This window comes from Panicum virgatum, chromosome 8N (assembly GCF_016808335.1).
Source record: "Panicum virgatum strain AP13 chromosome 8N, P.virgatum_v5, whole genome shotgun sequence".
Taxonomy (NCBI): Eukaryota; Viridiplantae; Streptophyta; class Magnoliopsida; order Poales; family Poaceae; genus Panicum; species Panicum virgatum.
Window position 1 is genome coordinate 22,085,339 of NC_053152.1, and position 19,446 is coordinate 22,104,784.

The 19,446-nt window shown below is 42.8% G+C and overlaps 1 protein-coding gene across 1 annotated transcript; it reads left to right on the forward strand.

Moving 5' to 3' along the window:
* Window positions 1-8,337: 8,337 nt before the first annotated feature.
* On the forward strand, window positions 8,338-18,860 carry LOC120686851 (WAT1-related protein At5g64700-like). Its single transcript, XM_039969046.1, has 7 exons — window positions 8,338-8,684; window positions 8,932-8,994; window positions 17,237-17,353; window positions 17,521-17,755; window positions 17,851-18,009; window positions 18,379-18,530; window positions 18,641-18,860. The coding sequence occupies exons 1-7, from the start codon at window positions 8,398-8,400 to the stop codon at window positions 18,717-18,719; spliced, it is 1,092 nt and encodes a 363-aa protein (XP_039824980.1). The 5' UTR covers window positions 8,338-8,397; the 3' UTR covers window positions 18,720-18,860.
* Window positions 18,861-19,446: the final 586 nt, after the last annotated feature.

Sequence of the window (19,446 nt, forward strand, 5' to 3'; positions counted from 1 at the left end):
ACAATGCTGCCCTGATCGCAAGAAGACGATCAGGGCAGCATGGCGCTTACTTGGATGAAACCCTAGAATTAGGGGCGGCGTTGCGCCAAGGTGTTGTTGCAAAACGTGATGACGTTCTCTCTTCTACGAATATCATAGGGTACATATTTATAGTCCGGAGACTTGGGAAACAATCTAAACTAATATGTCCATATCGGACTCTATCTCTAACTCAATCTAAACTGAATCTAAAGATACATGGCCCATAGGAACCAAATGCTCACGCAGGAGCCGAATCGTAAGCCTTCTTTAATTTCTTCATGAAGCCCAACTTATTCGCGGCCCAGTAATTAACCCTGTTAATTTATGGCGATAACAAAGGGTAACAGGAAAAGATTGTATTCCTATTTCTTTTTAATCAATATTGTCTTTTTATAATTTATTTATTGTTCATCTCTTTATTTCTCTCCTGTTCTCCTTCCTCTCCTCATTTCTATCACGAGGATGTCCAGCACGGCGAGGAGACCACGACTCGCGGCAGCTTGGAAGGGAGGAGGCGGGAGCGGCGCAAGGGGCGGCAGCCTGGAACTGGAAGGCTGAAGGCAGACAAGGTCGTTGCGAGGGGTGGCAGCCTCGAAGGGAGAGGACACATGGAGAGGAGAGGGGGCTAAATTGCAAAAATTATAAAAGTTGTCCTCAATTTATATTAAACTAATAATGACAATCTTATTCTTTTTAATGGATGGTTGGGTCTTTTCTATACTACATACTACCAAATGATAGTATTGTGGGGCACAGTGACAATAGAAAGGGATAAAACATCATTACTACTGTAGGCAAGTCTTATTTTGGGACATGTAGGGTGGCAAAAGTGAGGCATCCATATATTTTAATTAAAACAGTAGGATCTTCAAACTGGGCTCAAGACTGAGTATTATGTTATCATGAAACCTGACATCATCTATGCTTAGGGTCTGTTTGGCAGGACTCCGGCTCCTCCAAAAATAGCTCCAGCTCTGACTACTCTAGTCGAGTGGCTTCTTTGGTGGAGCTGAAGCCGTTTTGAAAAACATTTACGAAAACAGCTTCTAGTATTGGTGTCTACTCACAGAGCTGCTTGGAGCCACGTTTCGTTGCACCACCTCTCCGGTGGAAGCCGGAAGGGGCTCCAGGCGGTGCAGCTCTTTGCCTGGAGCAGCTCCAAAATGAACTGTTGGGCACAGCTCCAGCTGAAGCTGGTTTTGGAGCCCTGCCAAACAGACCCTTAAACGTCAGTCTAAATATATTCCCATATTATCTATTATATATGTGCCACGTGCCTCCTCTTTCTTGCAAAACACAACAATATAATATCAATGCAAATCTTGTAACTACTGCTTAAATTAATTGGAGAAAAAACTAAACTTCTTGTGGGAGCCAGCGTGGAGAGATCAATCGGGATGGAAGAAGGTGCCACCGTCGACGAGGCGGCGGAGAGGAAGAAGGCTGCTGCTGCGACGGGGCTGATGTGGAAGGCGCCGGTGGCCATGGTAAATCTAGTTGTGTTAGCTTTGTATTTATGTCTACTATATGTGGTAGTTTCTTGAGATTTTTTTCATTGAAGTTTGCATGTGTTTTCTGATTTAACTTGTTTGGACTAGATGAAACTTGTAATATTTATAAGTAATTCTATTAAAATGCTTTTGCTGTAAAACCAACTCTCATGAGTTTGTTTTGATGTCCTCTGTGCATTAGATTTATTTCATGATTTATGCTTGCTATTAAGAATTCGTTTGTCAATTCTTGTTAGGATGTTCTTGTTTAAGTGCTAGATGTGCATGATTGGTGTTGTTTGTGTTGTGCATCATTGCATGATGAATCATTCATTATTCATGACATATCATTTCATGCACGAATATGACATCATTCTAATACATACATTCATTCATGCATTCTAGTGACTCAACCGTCGGAGAGCGAGTCCGTTGAGCCCACCGAAGTTGCCGAAGCCGAGCCCGGTGTTGAGTTCCTTGTTGAGCCGGAAGAAAACCAAGACAAGCAGCTAAGCATGATTCCTTGCACCTATTTAAATTGTGTTAATTTAGTTATCTCATTTGGGTATTTATGGGTTATGCATATTATGTTATAAATTGCATTTTTGTACCTATCTTTATGCATTACCCTTCCTTGAGATTATTTTATCCTTGTCCTTGTCACATGATAGTTAATTGAATACTCAACTTGACTAGATGCTTAGCCATGCTTAGAGTATTGTATATATCACTTGGTAGAAAACGAAAGAATGGTTTAGAGTCATCACACTCACTTGGTTACCCTTGATCGCACGTGTTCGGTTTAGGCTATGTTGGAAAGGTTGGGTTGGTTATGTTGGAAAGTTGGTTTCGTGGTTTGGGCGGAAGGATAGGGCCTAGAGAAAGGAGTCTCGGAGGCATAGTCTGCTTGAACTGATTAAGGACCGTCTGTGGATGACGTTGGTTTTGAGCAACTTTGTGTGCTACCACATATCCTAAATAATGGTATGGATGAGCCAATTACCTTCTTTGACTTGGTCTTTGATGCACGATCCTAGATACGTGGCCAAGGGGCTATGCAAGGAGACTTAGAGGTGTCCCCAGTGGACCTAAGTTACTCCACGCGTAATCTAGGCGTGATGTTCATCGATTGAGCCTTGTTGGGAACGGTTGACGCAAGTACCCCTTATCCAACTTTGGCCGGTTGGGTAAGTCGCATGGTCCTTGCGTCGTGTGGGTAAAGTAGTACACCCTTGCAAAGTTATAATCAATTCGAATTGTCGCGCTCTCGGACATGAGCACGCTCACTATCCCATGAACTCTTCGTAGAAAGTTTCGTTTATGTTGGTAATGGTTTATGGCATCTCTATATTGAATTATTTTATTCTTATCATAATCAACTAAAACTTATGGTGGGTTGGGCAAGATTAATTAACTTTGCTAGAGAGCTAGATGTTGGTTAGAGAGCTCATGCATATGCAATAATAACTTAACCTTAAAGTCTCATTTGAGCCCTCTTGCATACTCCTTATTTATATAATTGCGTAAGTCTTGCGAGTACCTTTTGTACTCATCTTGCTTTTCAATTTAAACTAAGTTGCAGGTGATCCAGAAGTTGTTCGATCGATGTGGCCGCAATGGTGCCCTTGAGCAAGACGTCATTGCTTGTTAAGCTTTTATCGATTTATCCGCTGCATAGTTTATCTTTCGTGAGAGCATATTGAAACACCAAATTTTAATTTCATATATCTTTTACGTCATTCATGAGCCCAAGGCTTGTAATGAAAGTTTGAACCTTTAATTTCAGAATTGAACTATCCTTGTTATGAACTTGTAATCCCTAATGTTGAATTCATGTAATGACTAAAATTGCTCTTTATGGTTTATTGGTGATGTATCTATTGTAAATGGTACGTGTGTTCAATCCTGGGCATGTGACAAACACGTGGTGCATTTAAACCTACGGGTTAAACCTTTTACGCGAAGCGAGGACGAAAGCGTAAGCGGGGTTGGTGCGAGTGCGTGTTTTACTCAACGGCAGAGTAGAACTTAGCCATATTTTGGACTGGGGCGTTACAATTGGTATCAGAGCCGACCCTCGTGGCTAGCACGTGTCCATCTCTTGACACACCACGTGCTAATCCACATCTAGAGGCACTTGACCAATACAAATTACCTAAAACGAAAGCAAATCCGGTACTCCCGGTACGTGTTTGTCACATGCCCTTGCTAGTTGAGAGTGAGTCTCACCAATATATAAACCCAAGTGCCAAGTGCATTTCAACCCCCGGGTTAACCCTTTTACGTGAAGCGAGGACGAAAGCGTAAGAGGGTTGATGCGAGTGCGTGTTTTACTCAACGTGCAGAGTAGAATTTAGCCATATTTAGGACTGGGGCGTTACAGGGAGGGGGAGGGCAACGAGGAGGGGGAGCGCTATGGGGAGGGAGCCGCAAGTCGCCGGGTGGCCGCCGCCCAGACCTCCAAACCCTACCACCCTTCCGGGTTTGTGAGATTCTCATTCGTTTCTGAGAAGATAAGGTCATGGACATAACTATCTTTTTCTCTAGGTGATTTTTATTTTTTATTTTTTTCTTCTATATAGTCCAGCAAAGCAAACAGTGTTACATAGTAGGGGTAAACGGCTGCTTTGTTAAAGGGCAAAATCACAAAATTTGAAAAGTAGGAGTAAAATCATAATTGAACTTTGAAGTAAGAGTTTAAACACTTTTTTACTACTTCTTTTTATAGTGGTTTCATCCTACTCATGGAGGAGGGATCAGACCAACATTATTACCTATAATAGCATACTAGCATACCACATTCTCAAACATTGTTTTAACAACTAGGTATAAAATATAGTTCTGGTCGATTCTGAGCATGCAAATATGACCCACTAAGTCCCTACATTGTTCGTTTAATTATTGAGTTATTTTTTAATCAAAATCGAATTAAAAATCAGCCTAGAACTATGTTAAACTTTGTATCAGAATGGTTCCACTAGATAACGCTGACTAGTATTGAAATATAATTTGTGGAAGAACCAAAATGAAATAAAACATTTGATATTTATATGATGAGAAGAACAATGAAATCTAATCCACTACACTCCCCAAGATGTGGAAATCAAATACTTACTGGATCACTTTCACCTCTGTTATGAGCCATGGACTCATATAGACCATACCCTAAGAAATATACATTGGTGACCTCAGGAAGGGCGCGCCAGGACGCCCTAGTCCCCTCGTTCTGGTGCAATGAACATGTGCGCTTTTGCTTGCATCGTGCAATCCCATCGTCCCTCCGCGTCATGCAACCCCCCAAGTCGTTTTTTTAGTAGACCCCCCAAGTCGTTGGTGACGCACACTAGAGATGCCGAGCTTCAACTTTAGGGTGTCTTGAATGAAAACTTTTATGACGCACAATACTACCATATACTACGTGTGATGGAATTATTAGTTCCGTCTTGTCACTACTACAAAACCTTTTATTAGTCCCAGTTCCCAACCGGCTTTAGTCCCGGTTTTTCAATCGGGACTGGCCAGCCGGGACAAATGTACGTATCCCTTTTATCCCGGCACCTATTGAACCGGGATCGATATGATTTTTCGGAATAAAAAAAATCTCATCCTCCACGCCACCCCTGCAGCTTCGTCTCGAGCTCCACGTTCTTGACCTCAATCTCCACCTCGACCGCCATAGGGATGCAATCAAATCGAGAACAAAATACAACAGAAGGATTCACATCATATGAGTTAAATTTGATTCATTGTACAACAATTGTTTCACAACACATACAACACATGAGTTCGGATTGATTCACAGTACAACATCTATTTCACAAGAAACTCCCAACCGAATCATTCACAAACACGAACACAAATCATTAACACAAGACGAACTCATCTGTAATTTCTCACCGGCTAGGCCAGGTGCGCGGCCGTTCGCCGCTGACTGCGGATGCCGCTCTCCGCGCTAGAACCACCCGAGACGCCGCACCCTGCGCAGCTGGTCCACGCTGCCGCCGCGTGCCGTGCAGCAGGTCCTCGCCGCCGTCCGCACTTGGCAGCTTGCTGCAAGCGCTGCTCGCTCGCTGCTTCCGATCCGGCCGGCCCCGCTGCTTAGTCCAGCTCCAGCAGCCGCTCGCCTTGAGCGTCGCTCGCCGCTGGTCGCAAGCGCCGCTCGCTTGCGACGCGAGCCGAATCTCGCTCCGCTGCCACATCTCGCCTCGAGCGCCGCTCGCCGCTCGCCGCGAGCGCCGCGAGCCGAACCGCCGCCGTGCCCGCTCCCGCCTCAGGGTGCTTCGCTGCCTGCTGCGCGCCGCTCAATTAATCTCTCCGGCTGCGCAACTAGAGGAGGAAGAGCGGGAGAGGGAAGAAGATAAGATAGAGACGGAAGGATTGGAGGAGAGATCGAGATGAGAGAGATATAGACAGAGCCGCACGTGGAAGAAAGAAAAAAAACTAGTAAAAGGTTTCAGTCCCGGTGCAAGACTACAACCGGGATAAAAGCACCACTTTTGATCCCGGTTGGTGGCTCCAACCGGGTCCTTTTGTCCCGGTTGGAGCCACCAACCGGGATAAAATGGGGGGTTTTTGGTCCCGGTTGGTGGCTCCAACCAGGACAAAAAGCCCCTGTCCCCCGCTGGCCCAGCTAGCCATTGGACCCGGGATAAAAGCCACCTTTTATCCCGGTCCCAAAGGCAGCCGGGACAAATGTCCTGGAACAAAGGCCTGTTCTGTAGTAGTGTGTTAACCTATATAGGGATCCAAATAAGAGAGAAAACACCATTTCTAGTATACGTAGTCTACCATTGAACCACATAGTCTATATTCCCTAGAAACATGATGCCAAAAAGGCCTGGAATATGTTATAAGACTGGAATGCATTATTATCATGAAGAATTAAGAGAACTGAAAAGATAACACCATTACTAGGCAAGTTTAATGTTTTGAGACAAGATGTGAAAAAGTGGCCTGTTTTAAAACAGCGGAATGTCAAACTGGATTGAATATGTTATCGTGAAGTTTGGCGTCTTATTAATTAGACGTCAGTCTAAATATGTTGGCATATTAATACACGTCAGCGACACACAGGCATCAATAAATTCAAACCTTAGGTAAATTAAATATCCTACTATTAAATATATAACTACAAACACTTGTAGTCAAATTTAGTTAGGGTACATCTCTATCTCTACTATTTTTAAAGCAATTCCTCAGTTCGTCAATCAAAATTCTAATAGAAAACCGGACAAATTAATCCGAATCCTAATCGAAACACGAACAGATTAATTTTAATTCCAATTGGAACCGGGAGAATCAATACCTCGTGTGCAGTGGTCACAATATGCACATAGCGAAAGAGCAAAAATTTTACTAGTCTCATGTTGATCTGGGTAAAATTTATATTACCCGTTGCAACGCACGGGGTACTATGCTATAAAGCATAAAAACTAAAAGAACTTACATTTTGAAATATATGGAGCAACCATATATATATGAATGATTGTTGTCATCCGCGGAGCCTCTAAGCGTACAATGATGCAAGCAGTGAAGTACTGCTCCTGATATATATATATATATATATATATATATATATATATATATATATATATATATATATATATATATATATACACACACACACCGTCCTTGACTTTTAGTAGTACTGATGTAAGCTCTGCGGATGACAACAATCATTCATACACCGTCCTTGACTTTATTTTTCCGTACGCTGTCGGTGGACACAATTGAAACACAAGGGAATTTTCTCAATCGTCCTTATGCCTCATTGAAGTATATATTAGGTACAGGACATCTGGCACAGTAGTATACTTTGCTGAATATATATATGTGACTTTGTGCGTATGCGGATAACAGTAACCGTGCCTACATGGCTATATTGTGCCAGATTTTTCCGGTGTTGTATATTAATCGATAGAGAGCATTGTTTATTTTTGCGGGTTTATAGAGAGCACCGTTAACTACAGTCTAAACAGGAAAAAAAACATGTACAGATTATCTATAATTACTCGACCTATTAGTGTTGTTCTAGTGTAGTGGATTTGTATATTAATTTTACCCTTTCTAATGAATGCCTTGATCATTTCTATACTACATACTACCAAGTAATAGTATTGTGCACCGTAAAAGAGGCCTATATTACCTGTAGCAACATATGGGACACAATGACAATAGAAAGGGATAAAACATCATTACTAAGGTAGGCAAGTCTTATTTTGGGACATATAGGGTGGCAAAAGTGAGACATCCATATATTTTAAAATAGTAGGATCTTCAAACTGGGCTTGAGACCGAGTATTATGTTATCATGAAGCCTAGCATCATTTATGCTTAGGGCCTGTTTGACAGGGCACCGGCTCCTCCAAAAACAGCTCCAGCTCTGGCTCCTCTAGTGGAGTGGCTTCTCTGGTGGAGCTGGAGCCATTTTGAAAAAACATTTGGAAAAACAACTTCTAGTAGTGGTGTACTCACAGAGCCACTTGGAGCCATGTTTCGTTGCTCCACCTCTCCGGTGGAAGCCGGAAAGGGCTCCAGGCGGTGTAGCTCTTTGCCTGGAGCTACTCCAAAATAAACTGTTTGGCAAGGCTCCAGTTGAAGCCGGTTTTGGAGCCCTGCCAAATAGACCCTTAAACGTCAGTCTAAATATATTCCTGGATTATCTGTTATATATGTGCCACGTGCCTCCTCTTTCTTGCAAAACACAACAATATACTATCAATGCAAATCTTGTAACTACTGCTTAAATTAATTGGAGAAAAAACAAAACTGCTTGTGGGAGAAAAGACAGAACCAGGAAACTTTATATATATAATAAGTCCATCCATTACGTTCCAGTCCCAGCTTTGAAGCTCATTCCGCAAGACTATAAGCTCGTCAACCCGCCATGAGCAGCATCGCCCCCCATCCTGTTGGAGCCAGCGTGGAGAGATCAACCGGAATGGAAGAAGCTGCCACCGTCGACGAGGCGGCGGAGAGGAAGAAGGCTGCTGCTGCGACGGGGCTGATGTGGAAGGTGCCGGCGGCCATGGTGCTGGTGCAGCTGATCATCACGGGGCTGATCCTGCTGTCAAAGGTGGTGATCAGCCGCGGCATGTTCATCTTGGCGCTCCACGCCTACCGCAGTGCCTTTGGCACCATCTGCATCCTTCCTTTCGCAGTGTTCTACGAGAGGTGCATGTTCATTAACTCCTGTGTCTAATTTTCGTACATCCAAATCTTTGGTTGCTTTGACTTCTTCACTATTGTGAAGGGAATATAATTCTTAAGTGTTAGAATATACACTGTTACGTGCATATGGAGATATACTACAATTTCATCTACAAATGAGGTCAAACAGTACAATTTCATCCACAAATATGAGCTCAAATTTGAATATTAATTATTGTTCCTAAATTACTTCTATTTTAATGTTGTGCAGGGGGATGTGGAAGGAGATGAACTGGCGAGCCTTTGGATGGATCTGCCTCAACTCGTGCATAGGGTACTACGTGCAGTGCTCATATTAAGCTACGATCTTTTACTAATTTCTTCCATTAGCTGCACATGATCATGCAATTGGAAATGATGCCATGTGATGGGACTTGGCCAGCCAACATGCCATGTGATTAAATAAGCACACCATGAGCTACCTTGGTTTTGCCTTGCCATCATATCTTGTCAACGCTTTCGCGTAGAACACGAAAAACAGCTAGCCTAGCATATGTATGGGTAGGGAATCGGTGCATCCGCTTCAAGGGGGCACGGTTAAGGGTCTGTTTGGCAGGGCTCCGGCTCCTACAAAAATAGCTCCGGCTCTGGCTCCTCTGGTGGAGCGGCTTCTCTGATGGAGTTGGAGCCGTTTTGAAAAATATTTGGCAAAACGGCTTCACCTAGTAGATTGAGGTGGTAAAATGTTTAAATTACCCTTCCTTATATTTTCTTTTTTTCATTTTTCTTCTTATTTTCCCTCTCCTTTTCTTTTCTCTCCCGCTTTCTTTTTTTCCTCTCCTCCTTATCCGTTCAGACCCGTCCTTCTCCTCCGGTCCTCCCCTCCAGCGCTTCCTCTCCTCCTTTTCTCCGCCGGCCCCCTGGGCCCCCCACCGCCGTCCGGCTCGGGCCCCCGCCGCTGCGAGCTCGGGCCCCAACCGCCACGAGCTCACTCCACCACCGCGAGCTCACCCCCCCACCCGTCGCCGGCCGCCTCGGGCCACCCAGCCGCCGCGAGCTCGCTCCGCCGCCGGCCGCCTCAGGGCCCCCTGCCGCCGCGACCTCCTCCCTCCACCGCTGGCCACCTCGGGGGCCCTCGCCGCCGGCCGCCTTCTTGCTGCTAGGCTGCGCTGCTCGAGCCTCCTCGCGGTGGTGTGGCACGCCGTCGTGATGCGAGGAGGGGTAATCTCGGGCGGAGGGGGGCGGAGCCGCTTGGAGCCACGAAAACGTGGCTCTGCCTCCCATGTGGAAGCCGCGACCAGCTCCAGCACTGGCTTCTCAATTGGAGCCGCAGCAAAAACGCCCGTTTGGCAGGGCTCCGGCCGGAGCTGCTCGTGGAGCCCTGCCAAACAAGGCCTAAATTACCATAATTTAAAAAACAGAAGCCTATGGCTTAAACTAACTGCAGTAATGTCCAAGATAAACTTTGGCAAGTCTATCAAGTTGTTATCCAAGGTTTATCCGGGCGTTTGTCCTGCTACATCACAACACCGGATTAGCAACAGATGTCACATTCATTAGAGTGCCTGTCCTCTTATTCTTTTTTTTTCTTTAAGGCTGTGTGTCTTTGGGGGCAGAGTTGGAAAGACTTCAAGCAATATTGTATCCTTTTGAGGTTACACTGCTTGAGAATAGTAAACCCCCCCCCCCCCTTTTTTTTGAAGAAAGCAATAGATGTCGCATTCAGTTGTCTCCCCGACGATATGTGATCTTTTTTTTTTGCAAAGAAACCATAAATGGGTAATGATATTATATTTACCAATCAACTAATGAAAATTCAGATATCATATTTGCTACATCGAACTATAAATAAGATCTAGAAAGGGAGTCATAGTCAACTTCTCGTCTATCTCTCAAGATTCAAGGTGATCAATAGATAACTTTATCTTTTATGACACCTTAAAATACTATTGAGTTAATAATATGTTTATTCACCAAAATAATTCATTGTGATTATTAATAAATAATGTACCTTTCTAGAATTTAACTGTGTTTTGCCATTTATTAGAGTTATTTCACATTTGAACTTCATGTGTCGCAAAAATGATGTTTAAACTACAAACAAACATGTTTCGACTAGTAAAATGCATGGTGCAGCAGACCATCAGTTAGCAAAACCGGTGTCTATCGGTAGAACTTTACCGATAAGACTTACATAATATTGACTGCAAGGGTTTGTGGGCATAATTTTATTACTCATGACCATCCATCCATAAAAAGCAGCTTAAACTGTCTGACTGGCCATTGCTATTTTAGGGCTGTGGTGTAGTGTCCCCATATGTAAGAAGAGGTTGCAATCTAGAGCTAATCATATATATCAAGATTTTGTAAGAAGGTAAATGCATAAAAAGATTGCAACAGAGTAAAAGTATAAACACATAAGGAGGTAAGCAAGAGGGGCGTAAACTCGATACAAGGATTTGTCACATAAGTGGGCTAACTGGCACCGTACCTATTGGTAATGTTAGTGAGCTAGCAATGATATGCTAATGACCATCAAGTCTCTCCCAGTCAAGACTTTATCACCACCAACCAAGCTGGATGAGCAACTTGGCACTAGGCAAGTCTCACTAAAAGCCTCTATTCTTTTCATTTTGCAGTCTTTACTTCGGAGCATGCACTATTGCACAGACCCCATCACCATCGGTATAAAGCCCCTTCACGGGCATTTTTGGGAAGGGCGCATTGGATTTAGATCAGCGTTGATAATGTTGATTATCACCTTCGTTTTTGAATGAGTGGTGAAATTATATTATCATCGCTAGACCTACGACGGTGATCATATTAAAAGCTATGTAAAAAATTTGTAATGATGATAAAAAGTTATACCAAGCAACTACTAGACAGTCAAACATCTCAATATCCAATGGCCACAATTTTTTTACACGCAATATGCAAACGATGTGAAACATAAGGAGGTAAGCAAGAGGGGCACAAACTTGGCATAAGTATTTGTCCTATGGTATTAGTTAGCCAAACTGCCACCTCTAGTCAATGCTCATGAGTTAGAAATGATATGTTCCTGACCATCAAGTCTCCCCCAGTCAAGAAATGAACTACCACCATCAAGAAAGCCGGATGAGCAACTTGCCACTTGAAAGGATCGTGGCCCAAGAAGGTGGGGTGGGGGGTTGGATTGGGACTTTTTCAATTTCTATTCGTCCTTAACCTACCTCTAGTGTTGCCCAAACCTATAGTTCAAGAACCTAGCTTCTAGAGCACACTATCATGAAGATCCTAGGTAGGTAAGCACACAGCAAAGCCATCATCCTAGTTGATCAAACTAACAAGCAAAGGCTAGTCCAATTGAAGCAAACTATCAAGAGCAAGTTCTAGTATCAAACAAGCAAACAACGAGCAAAAAACTGAAAACACTTAAGTAAATTGCTTGAATGTAAAGGAGAAAGGACAAGAGACAACTAAATTTTTTCCCGTGGTGTCGAGAAGTTGACGCTCCCCCTAATCCACGTTGGAGAACCCACAAAGGGTTGAGCTCCCTTGCATCACAAAGAGCAAGTGATCACTAGGAATACCCCTTCTTCATCTCCGGAACGGCGGGTTTCAAAACGTGTACAATTCTTCTTCTTGGAGATCCCACAAACTCCAAGAGCCTCCGATCACCAAGACCGTCTAGGTGCCATCAAACACTAAGAGTAACATGTCCTAAGCCTTCACTTGACAATCACTAAATTAGCCGTAAGTTCTAGCACACTTGCACTATTTCAAAGGTTGAATTCTTGATGGAAATGGTTGATCTCAAGGTTTGGATGTCTTCTCTCAGCACAAGGGTGGCCTCAGGTGTTCAAGAGTTCAAAAGGCAGCTCAAATGACCCGAGGCACCACCTTATATAGGCTAGAGATCACCTAATAGCTCTTACCAACTTTTCTGGAAAAAGTTAGTAGGCATCGGATAATCCGACGGTGCTCTGACAAGGGCGTCGGATCATCCGACCCCATTGTGATCGCCACATTAGCCATTACAATTTAAATCATTTGCTGACGTCAATTATCCGACACTTTAGTCCAAGGCTCTTTGAATCACACGTCTGATCATCCGATGCAGTAGGATAAATTCTGAATTCCAAACACCTTCTCTAATCATTGCTCCGACACTTAGTCCGACGCTCAAGACAAAAGAGTCGGATCATCCGACCCTGAAGCATATATTCCATCCCGAGAAAACAGGCTCTGTAGAATAATCCAACCAATACTCCGATGGATTCTAATGCTAGCGTCGGATTATCCATCCCTGAAGGGATATTTGCACTTGTGAAAAAATAGACTCTCTGAAGGATAACCCGAGGAATAGTCCGACACGTTATATCCTGCGTCGGATCATCCGGCTGCATTGGTCGGATAGTCCGACCATGGGGTCGTCGGATTATCCGAACCCACTATCATTTTGTGTTTCCATTTTCTAACTTGGATTCGATTTGTTCCTTGATTCTTTCTTCTTCCAAGTGTCTTTCTGAGTTTCATAGCCTGTCTTGAGCTGATCTTGAGCAAGTGTGCATAGTTTCTAAGGCCAACTCAAGGAATGGTCAAGCTACTAACTTGCGAACCCCTCTTTGTAGTACGGTCACGAACTAGAAACTATAAAACCTATACTAAATCAAGTGTCATTCATCTCCTTGTGACACTTGAGTCTAGAAAGGTCCTTAATCTTGTCGATTTGAGTCAGTGTCGTTGAATGTTAATTTCAAGGGGTCTCCTTTCATTTGCGACTTAAACGGTTTAATGATAATTCCTTCAAAACACATGTTAGTCACAAACATTGTCACTAATCACCGAAACTTACCATTTAGTATCCACGGGGCTAGATGCTTTCACCACTAGGCAAGTCTCACTACAAGCCTCTCTTCTTTTTCATTTGATGCTGTCTTTATTTCAAAGCATGCCCTATGTCACCGCTAGTTGGGGAGGAGGGGTGGGGGGAGGGGCATTGGAATGGGTCGGTGGTGATAGTGTTGAACCAGTTTTCAACTGGTGTTGAAATAAAATACATTATCACTGCCTGTTTTAGCTAGGAACCAGCGGTGACAACCATATAAAAATTGTGCACAAAAAATATAGTGACAGTAAAAAAAATATGCCAAGCAACTATCAGATGATCAACCATCTCAACATCCAGTGATCATGATTCTTTTACACGTATTATGCAAATGGTATGAAAACATATGGAGATAGGCAAGAGGGACGCCAACTTGGCGCAATGATTTGTCCCATAGTACTAGTGGGCAAACTGCCACCTCTACTCAATGTTGGCGAGCTAGCAATGATATGCTCCTAGCCGTCAAGTCTCTTCTAGTCAAGACCCGGATTACGACCAACCAACCAAGCTTAATGAACGACTTGCCACTACCAGTCTCGCTGCAAGTCACTATTACAAAAATGAATTAGCAAAGGCCTTTTTTTAGCAGCTGTGAGGCGGGCACAAAAAATAACATCCTCTGTTAATGCCTAGCATTAACCGAAACGGTCATTTCTTATTAAGCGAGACGAAGAAAACCGCCTCGCAAAATCAATTAACAGAGACGGTCAGTGTTAAGATGACCGCCTCTGTTAATACTCCTATTTTCAGATGTGGCCGAGTTACAAAAGCCCGCCCCAGTTAAAAAGCCAAGCCCAACCAAACTTATTAGAAAGGCCCAACCCATCCCGCTAGTTGATTCCAAGTATATATATTTGGGTTAGGGTTTTCTTCTCTCTCTCTCTCGAATGGCGCAGCCCGACCCTCCCCCTCTCGTCCCCTCACCTCCTCTCCCTCTATCTCTCCCATGGCGCAGCGGCGAGCTCGGGGCAGCGAGCGGCGGCCGTGGGCGGCTCCAGGGCGGCGGGTAGCACCAAGCTGCGGGCTCAGGGCAGCGGACGGTCGGACCAGCGGTTGTTGGTGGCGGCCGGCTGGACCAGCGGCTGAGGGCACCTCCAGGGCGGTGGGCTTGGGGCTGCAGGCGGCGGCCGGGGCAGCAGCCGTAGGTAATGGCCGGGGCGGCGGCTGGCGGCCCCGAGCGCTGGTGGATGGATGGCGGCGATCGGTGCAGCCCGCTCAGATGGGCTTGGGGGCCCATGATGGGCTCAACAGGCTCGTCATGGTTTTTTTAGTTTTTAATTGATTAACTAAGGCGGGCACGTAATCGCTTTAGAAAATAGATTATTTTCTGAGGCGTTTGGTCTGAGGCGGTTGTGAAAACCGCCTCTGTTAATCTGTTTTGCCTACCTAGGTTAAGTTTTTTTGTAGTAGTGAGTATATCTTCATTTCATTTTATGCATTGTTTACTTCAACGCTTGAGCCGCAATAGAAGGACCTCCATATTTTGTACGAATTTCGCTTCACTGCTCCATACCGAGCTGGAGATCCAATAAACTTGAGGCACCAAAGTTCAAGGTGCTGGTGAGCTACAAGGCCTCAATGTGCTAGCTTATTGCAATAACTAGAAGTGTGGAGCACGCCTTAACCAAAGAAGAAAGGAGGTTTTACCTTGCAATACTCTGGAGTAACCTAGCACTAATGACTCATGAATCTTGTTCTATATGTCTTAGGTGATCACTTCATGAACTTTTGTGGAATCAAGTTTGTGTACCTTCCTTCCTCTAGACTTTAGCAACCCCAAATTACCAAGTGAGGTGGTATTTATAGGCTCAACTCAAACTAGTCGTAGCTAATAGCTTAAGTTCATAATGAGAACAGGATGATTTGAAAATACCCATTTACACTCACTGGACAATCCGGTGTGCATAAGTTAGCAACTATCCATTGGGCACCCCCACCAAAGCATTAAGAAGAATGTGAAGGTCTTGGTTTTTTGTACACACTAGATGGTCCAATGATAACTAGAGAGGCTTGTGCTGGAGAATGAATAGTGAAAGTTTAGCGACTGAAATTGGCTTGGTGGAATTCAAATATGTGCACTAAAAATACTCCAAGTAATGAAGCCGAGGACCAAACTGTTCATTCTTCGGTGAGGCATCTCGTGTCCAATCACATACACTTGAACTTAAACTTCATCATCAATAATCCAGCATTAATATCTTGATGACTTCACTACATCATCCGCTGATTATAATTCATTCGAGACTTCAACTTCAACCTTTATGACTAATGTGTTAGATATAGCCTATTAACATGAACAGTTTTATGACTAATGTGTTTGATAAAGCCTATTAACATGAACAGTTCTTAAACCACCGGATCCTTGCATAACTAGTTCATGACAGGTCAATAATGCGGAAATTACCAGAGTCAACGCCTGCCATGGAAGTTTCTGTTGTAGTCGTAGTAGTCGATCTCGTATGTGCAGCTGAGGTCGCAGGGCAGCGACATCCCCTCCAGGGGCCAACGGCACTGTCCTGGAGGATGGCAAGAGCTTCTGCTCCCTCTAGTGCACTCAACAATTGGATTTAGGTAGCTAAATGCGATTAAGGTTTTTCAGATGAATGAATCCCTTAGTATTTAACACTGTAGGTGCATGCCTTGCCCTTAGGATGGACAGTAATCTATGCCCAACAATTATAGACCAATTAATTTTCTTAATGACATTTTAGGTGGTTTAAATGCCTTCCTCAATTCTTTTGTTGCCTTAACTCATTTTTTTTCTTTAAGTGTGTAGATCACATTCCAACATAATGCTCAACTGAAGCATCCGGTGCTCACACTCTTCATTACTAGAATATCTATTGTTTGCTTTCTTCACTTATGTGCACCTGAACCAATACACTACATATGTACCGTTTCTCAGGTGTCGGACCATTTAGTGTTGACAATTTCAGCAGTAGTTGTCGAATTCAATCCAATCTTTATCTCTTTTATAATAGCTATTCTTGTATTGCACCCATGAGATCTCTTCACATATATTTTTGATAAATGTGTTAGTACCGTTGACTATATTTTCACTTTCACAAAAATCACAATATGCCCAAAGCTAGGCGGCCATGCTAGCTAGCTAGCTTGCTAGCAAGTTAGCTATCACATAGAAGGCCCCCAACTCTGCACATATTCACATGCAGATAGTTATTTTGCATATGAAAGATCATTAAAACAATCAGCATAAGGATATAGCCGCTGAAATTAAACAACTGCTACATGATTCATCGAAGCATATTATTTTTCATGTTTTTCAGAATGTACATCAGTAGAGGGAAAAATATTTCTATACAACCATACAGATACAGAATCAATTTCTATAATTTGTTAGTAGTGGTGCAGGACAAAATGCTCACTTGGTTTTTTTTGAAACAAGATTATTCACACTACTTTCTTCAGCCAGAATAAATACTGTGGTTTTGGACATACAGATTTTGAACTTTTGGATTATTTATTATCAGTATCTTTTTGAGTATTAGATTGGGAACAAGAAAAAACAAATTGTAGATTTGCATAATGAAGTATTCCTTTTGTCTGTTCACTGTATAAATGTATCAATACGTTCATATTTTAATTGCTTTTAACACGATGTTGATTCTGTAGCAGTTGATTTGCAATATACTGTAAACTTGTAACTATTAGTAAGGCCAGGTTCGTCATAGTTTGTGCGATGCAGGTATGCGTTGCCAACATGCTTAAACTACTATGGTCTTCGGGATACTACGCCATCCTATGCTGCCATCTTTCAAAACATAGTTCCTCTGATCACCTTCATTCTATCCATAGTTTTCAGGTAAGAACTGTTCTATTTTTGTATCAGTCTGGACAATGTGCTTCAGATTTTACATAGCATGACGTGGACAATTTATAGAAGTATTTCTTTTATGGTCTATTTTAATTGTTGAAAGCAAGTATTAAGAATTCATCTCATCAAAACACATATTTCTGTCAAAATGCTAGAATGGAGAAATTGCGATTCAGGACTGTGACTGGGTCACTGAAGGTAGCAGGCATCCTGCTTGCTGTAGGAGGTACAATGCTCCTTAGCTTTTACAAGGGCAAGACTCTGCATCTTTGGGGTTCCATTTTACATTACCACTCATACGAGAAGGAATATGCTGCAAACCATCATGTAAGAGGAACAATTCTCTTGCTAGGCAGCAGCCTCACCTTTGCATGCTGGTACCCAATTCAGGTAATCATGCACTTGTGTGATCCTTGTCCAAAGTCTAAAAAAGTGTCCACAAATGTAAGCTATTGAAGTTCTAGTACGATCTTCTTTCGTTGCAGTCAATGGTCAATGAAGTGTACCCACATAAGTATTGGTCATCCCTGGCGACATGTTTTCTTGGAGGACTTCAGACAACCCTAATTGGAATAATACTAAGAAGAGATAGGAATTCCTGGAAGCTTGGATGGGATCTACAACTTCTGACCATTGTGTACACGGTAAAAGCAACTAGGTTCTATAACTTATCAAACTCAATTTACAACTACTAGCTGTACTGCTTCTGTTCGTGAAAGAAAACAAATAAATTTTGTGCTGGACTTGAACCCTGCAAAACTCAAGTTAAAAATATATATTGTTAATATTTCAATTCTTTTCACAGCATCGTTGGGCACTTTTTAGGGAGCAATGAACTTGGTAAAATGAAAACAGATACGTTTTAAACATGAGCAGATACAGGGCTGGAAACTGATGTATTTTACAGAAAAAAGTGTTATGTGTTCATTTGTTCTTTTCTTTTGAGTGAATGTGCTCATTCGTTCTTGATGAAGTTAATATGAAACCAAACATAAACACCTATTATGATGCAGGGGGTACTGGCAACAGCTGTGAGATACAATCTGGAGTCATGGGCCGTTACCAAGCGAGGCCCAGTGTACCCACCAATGTTTATTCCATTGATAACTGTCTTCACTACTGTTTTGGGCTCCATATTTTTAGGGGATGCAATTACCATTGGAAGGTTAGCTATTTCTACCTCTTGTCGTTGCGCTCTCGATTATCTAATTGCTTTCAATTTCTCATGGCCATATCTAACTATTGATTGGATTTGTCTCCTTTCTGAATGTACAGCATGCTTGGTGCAGCAACAGTAATAACGGGGCTCTACATTTTCCTCTGGGGTAAATCAAAAGAGCTACACAGAAAGTAAATAGTTTAAGTAACAGAATTCTTGTAATTACAAAAGGATAAAAAAATGTATTTTTATGCTGTTAAGGGATTAGTATAATTGAAGTTATTTTAATAAATATATAGAACAGACATATCGATTAGTCCATTACTTATTTTTCCTCACTGTTGGACATATGGTTCTGCTTCAGCTTCCGTGAAAAGGCAGGATTCTCTAGCTTACCAGCAAGCGTCCATGTCTTCTAATTTCTCAGCCACCTTCAGTTTGCCGTGGTTATTGGAAACTTCAAGAACGATTTTGAGAACTGTCATATCTCTTTTTTTTGAAAAAATTGCAAAAATGGGACTCGAAACAATTCGATTCACAAATTTGCCATTTGAAACATCGCCATAATAAAAATAGGACTCCAAACACGCGATCTCTGCCGCCGCCGCAGCCCCAGCACCCACCCCCGTGCAACGCCACCACGGCTGCTATACCTGACTCCGCCGCCACAGGTACAATAGTATGCTCCTCTTCTCTCAAGCCTAAAAGTTCACACATCTAATTTTCACTTGTAAGTGCAATTCAACCTTCCTCATCATGTGTCTCAAGCTATTCCAATCAACTCCTGCTATATTTTCCACATGTTTGAACCTAAAAAAAATTAAATGATTGCGACTACTAAACACGAACAATAATAAAAGCAATTAAGGGCATTACCGACACATCAACTACAGCCACATTGCACTGTATTGCCGGATGAGCA

Coding starts and splice junctions, on each gene's coding strand:
- LOC120686851 (XM_039969046.1), top strand. CDS start 8,398: ATGAGCAGCATCGCCCCCCATCCTGTTGGAGCCAGCGTGGAGAGATCA. Junction 18,010..18,378: donor TTCTGACCATTGTGTACACG/GTAAAAGCAACT, acceptor ATTATGATGCAG/GGGGTACTGGCAACAGCTGT. Junction 18,531..18,640: donor GATGCAATTACCATTGGAAG/GTTAGCTATTTC, acceptor CTGAATGTACAG/CATGCTTGGTGCAGCAACAG.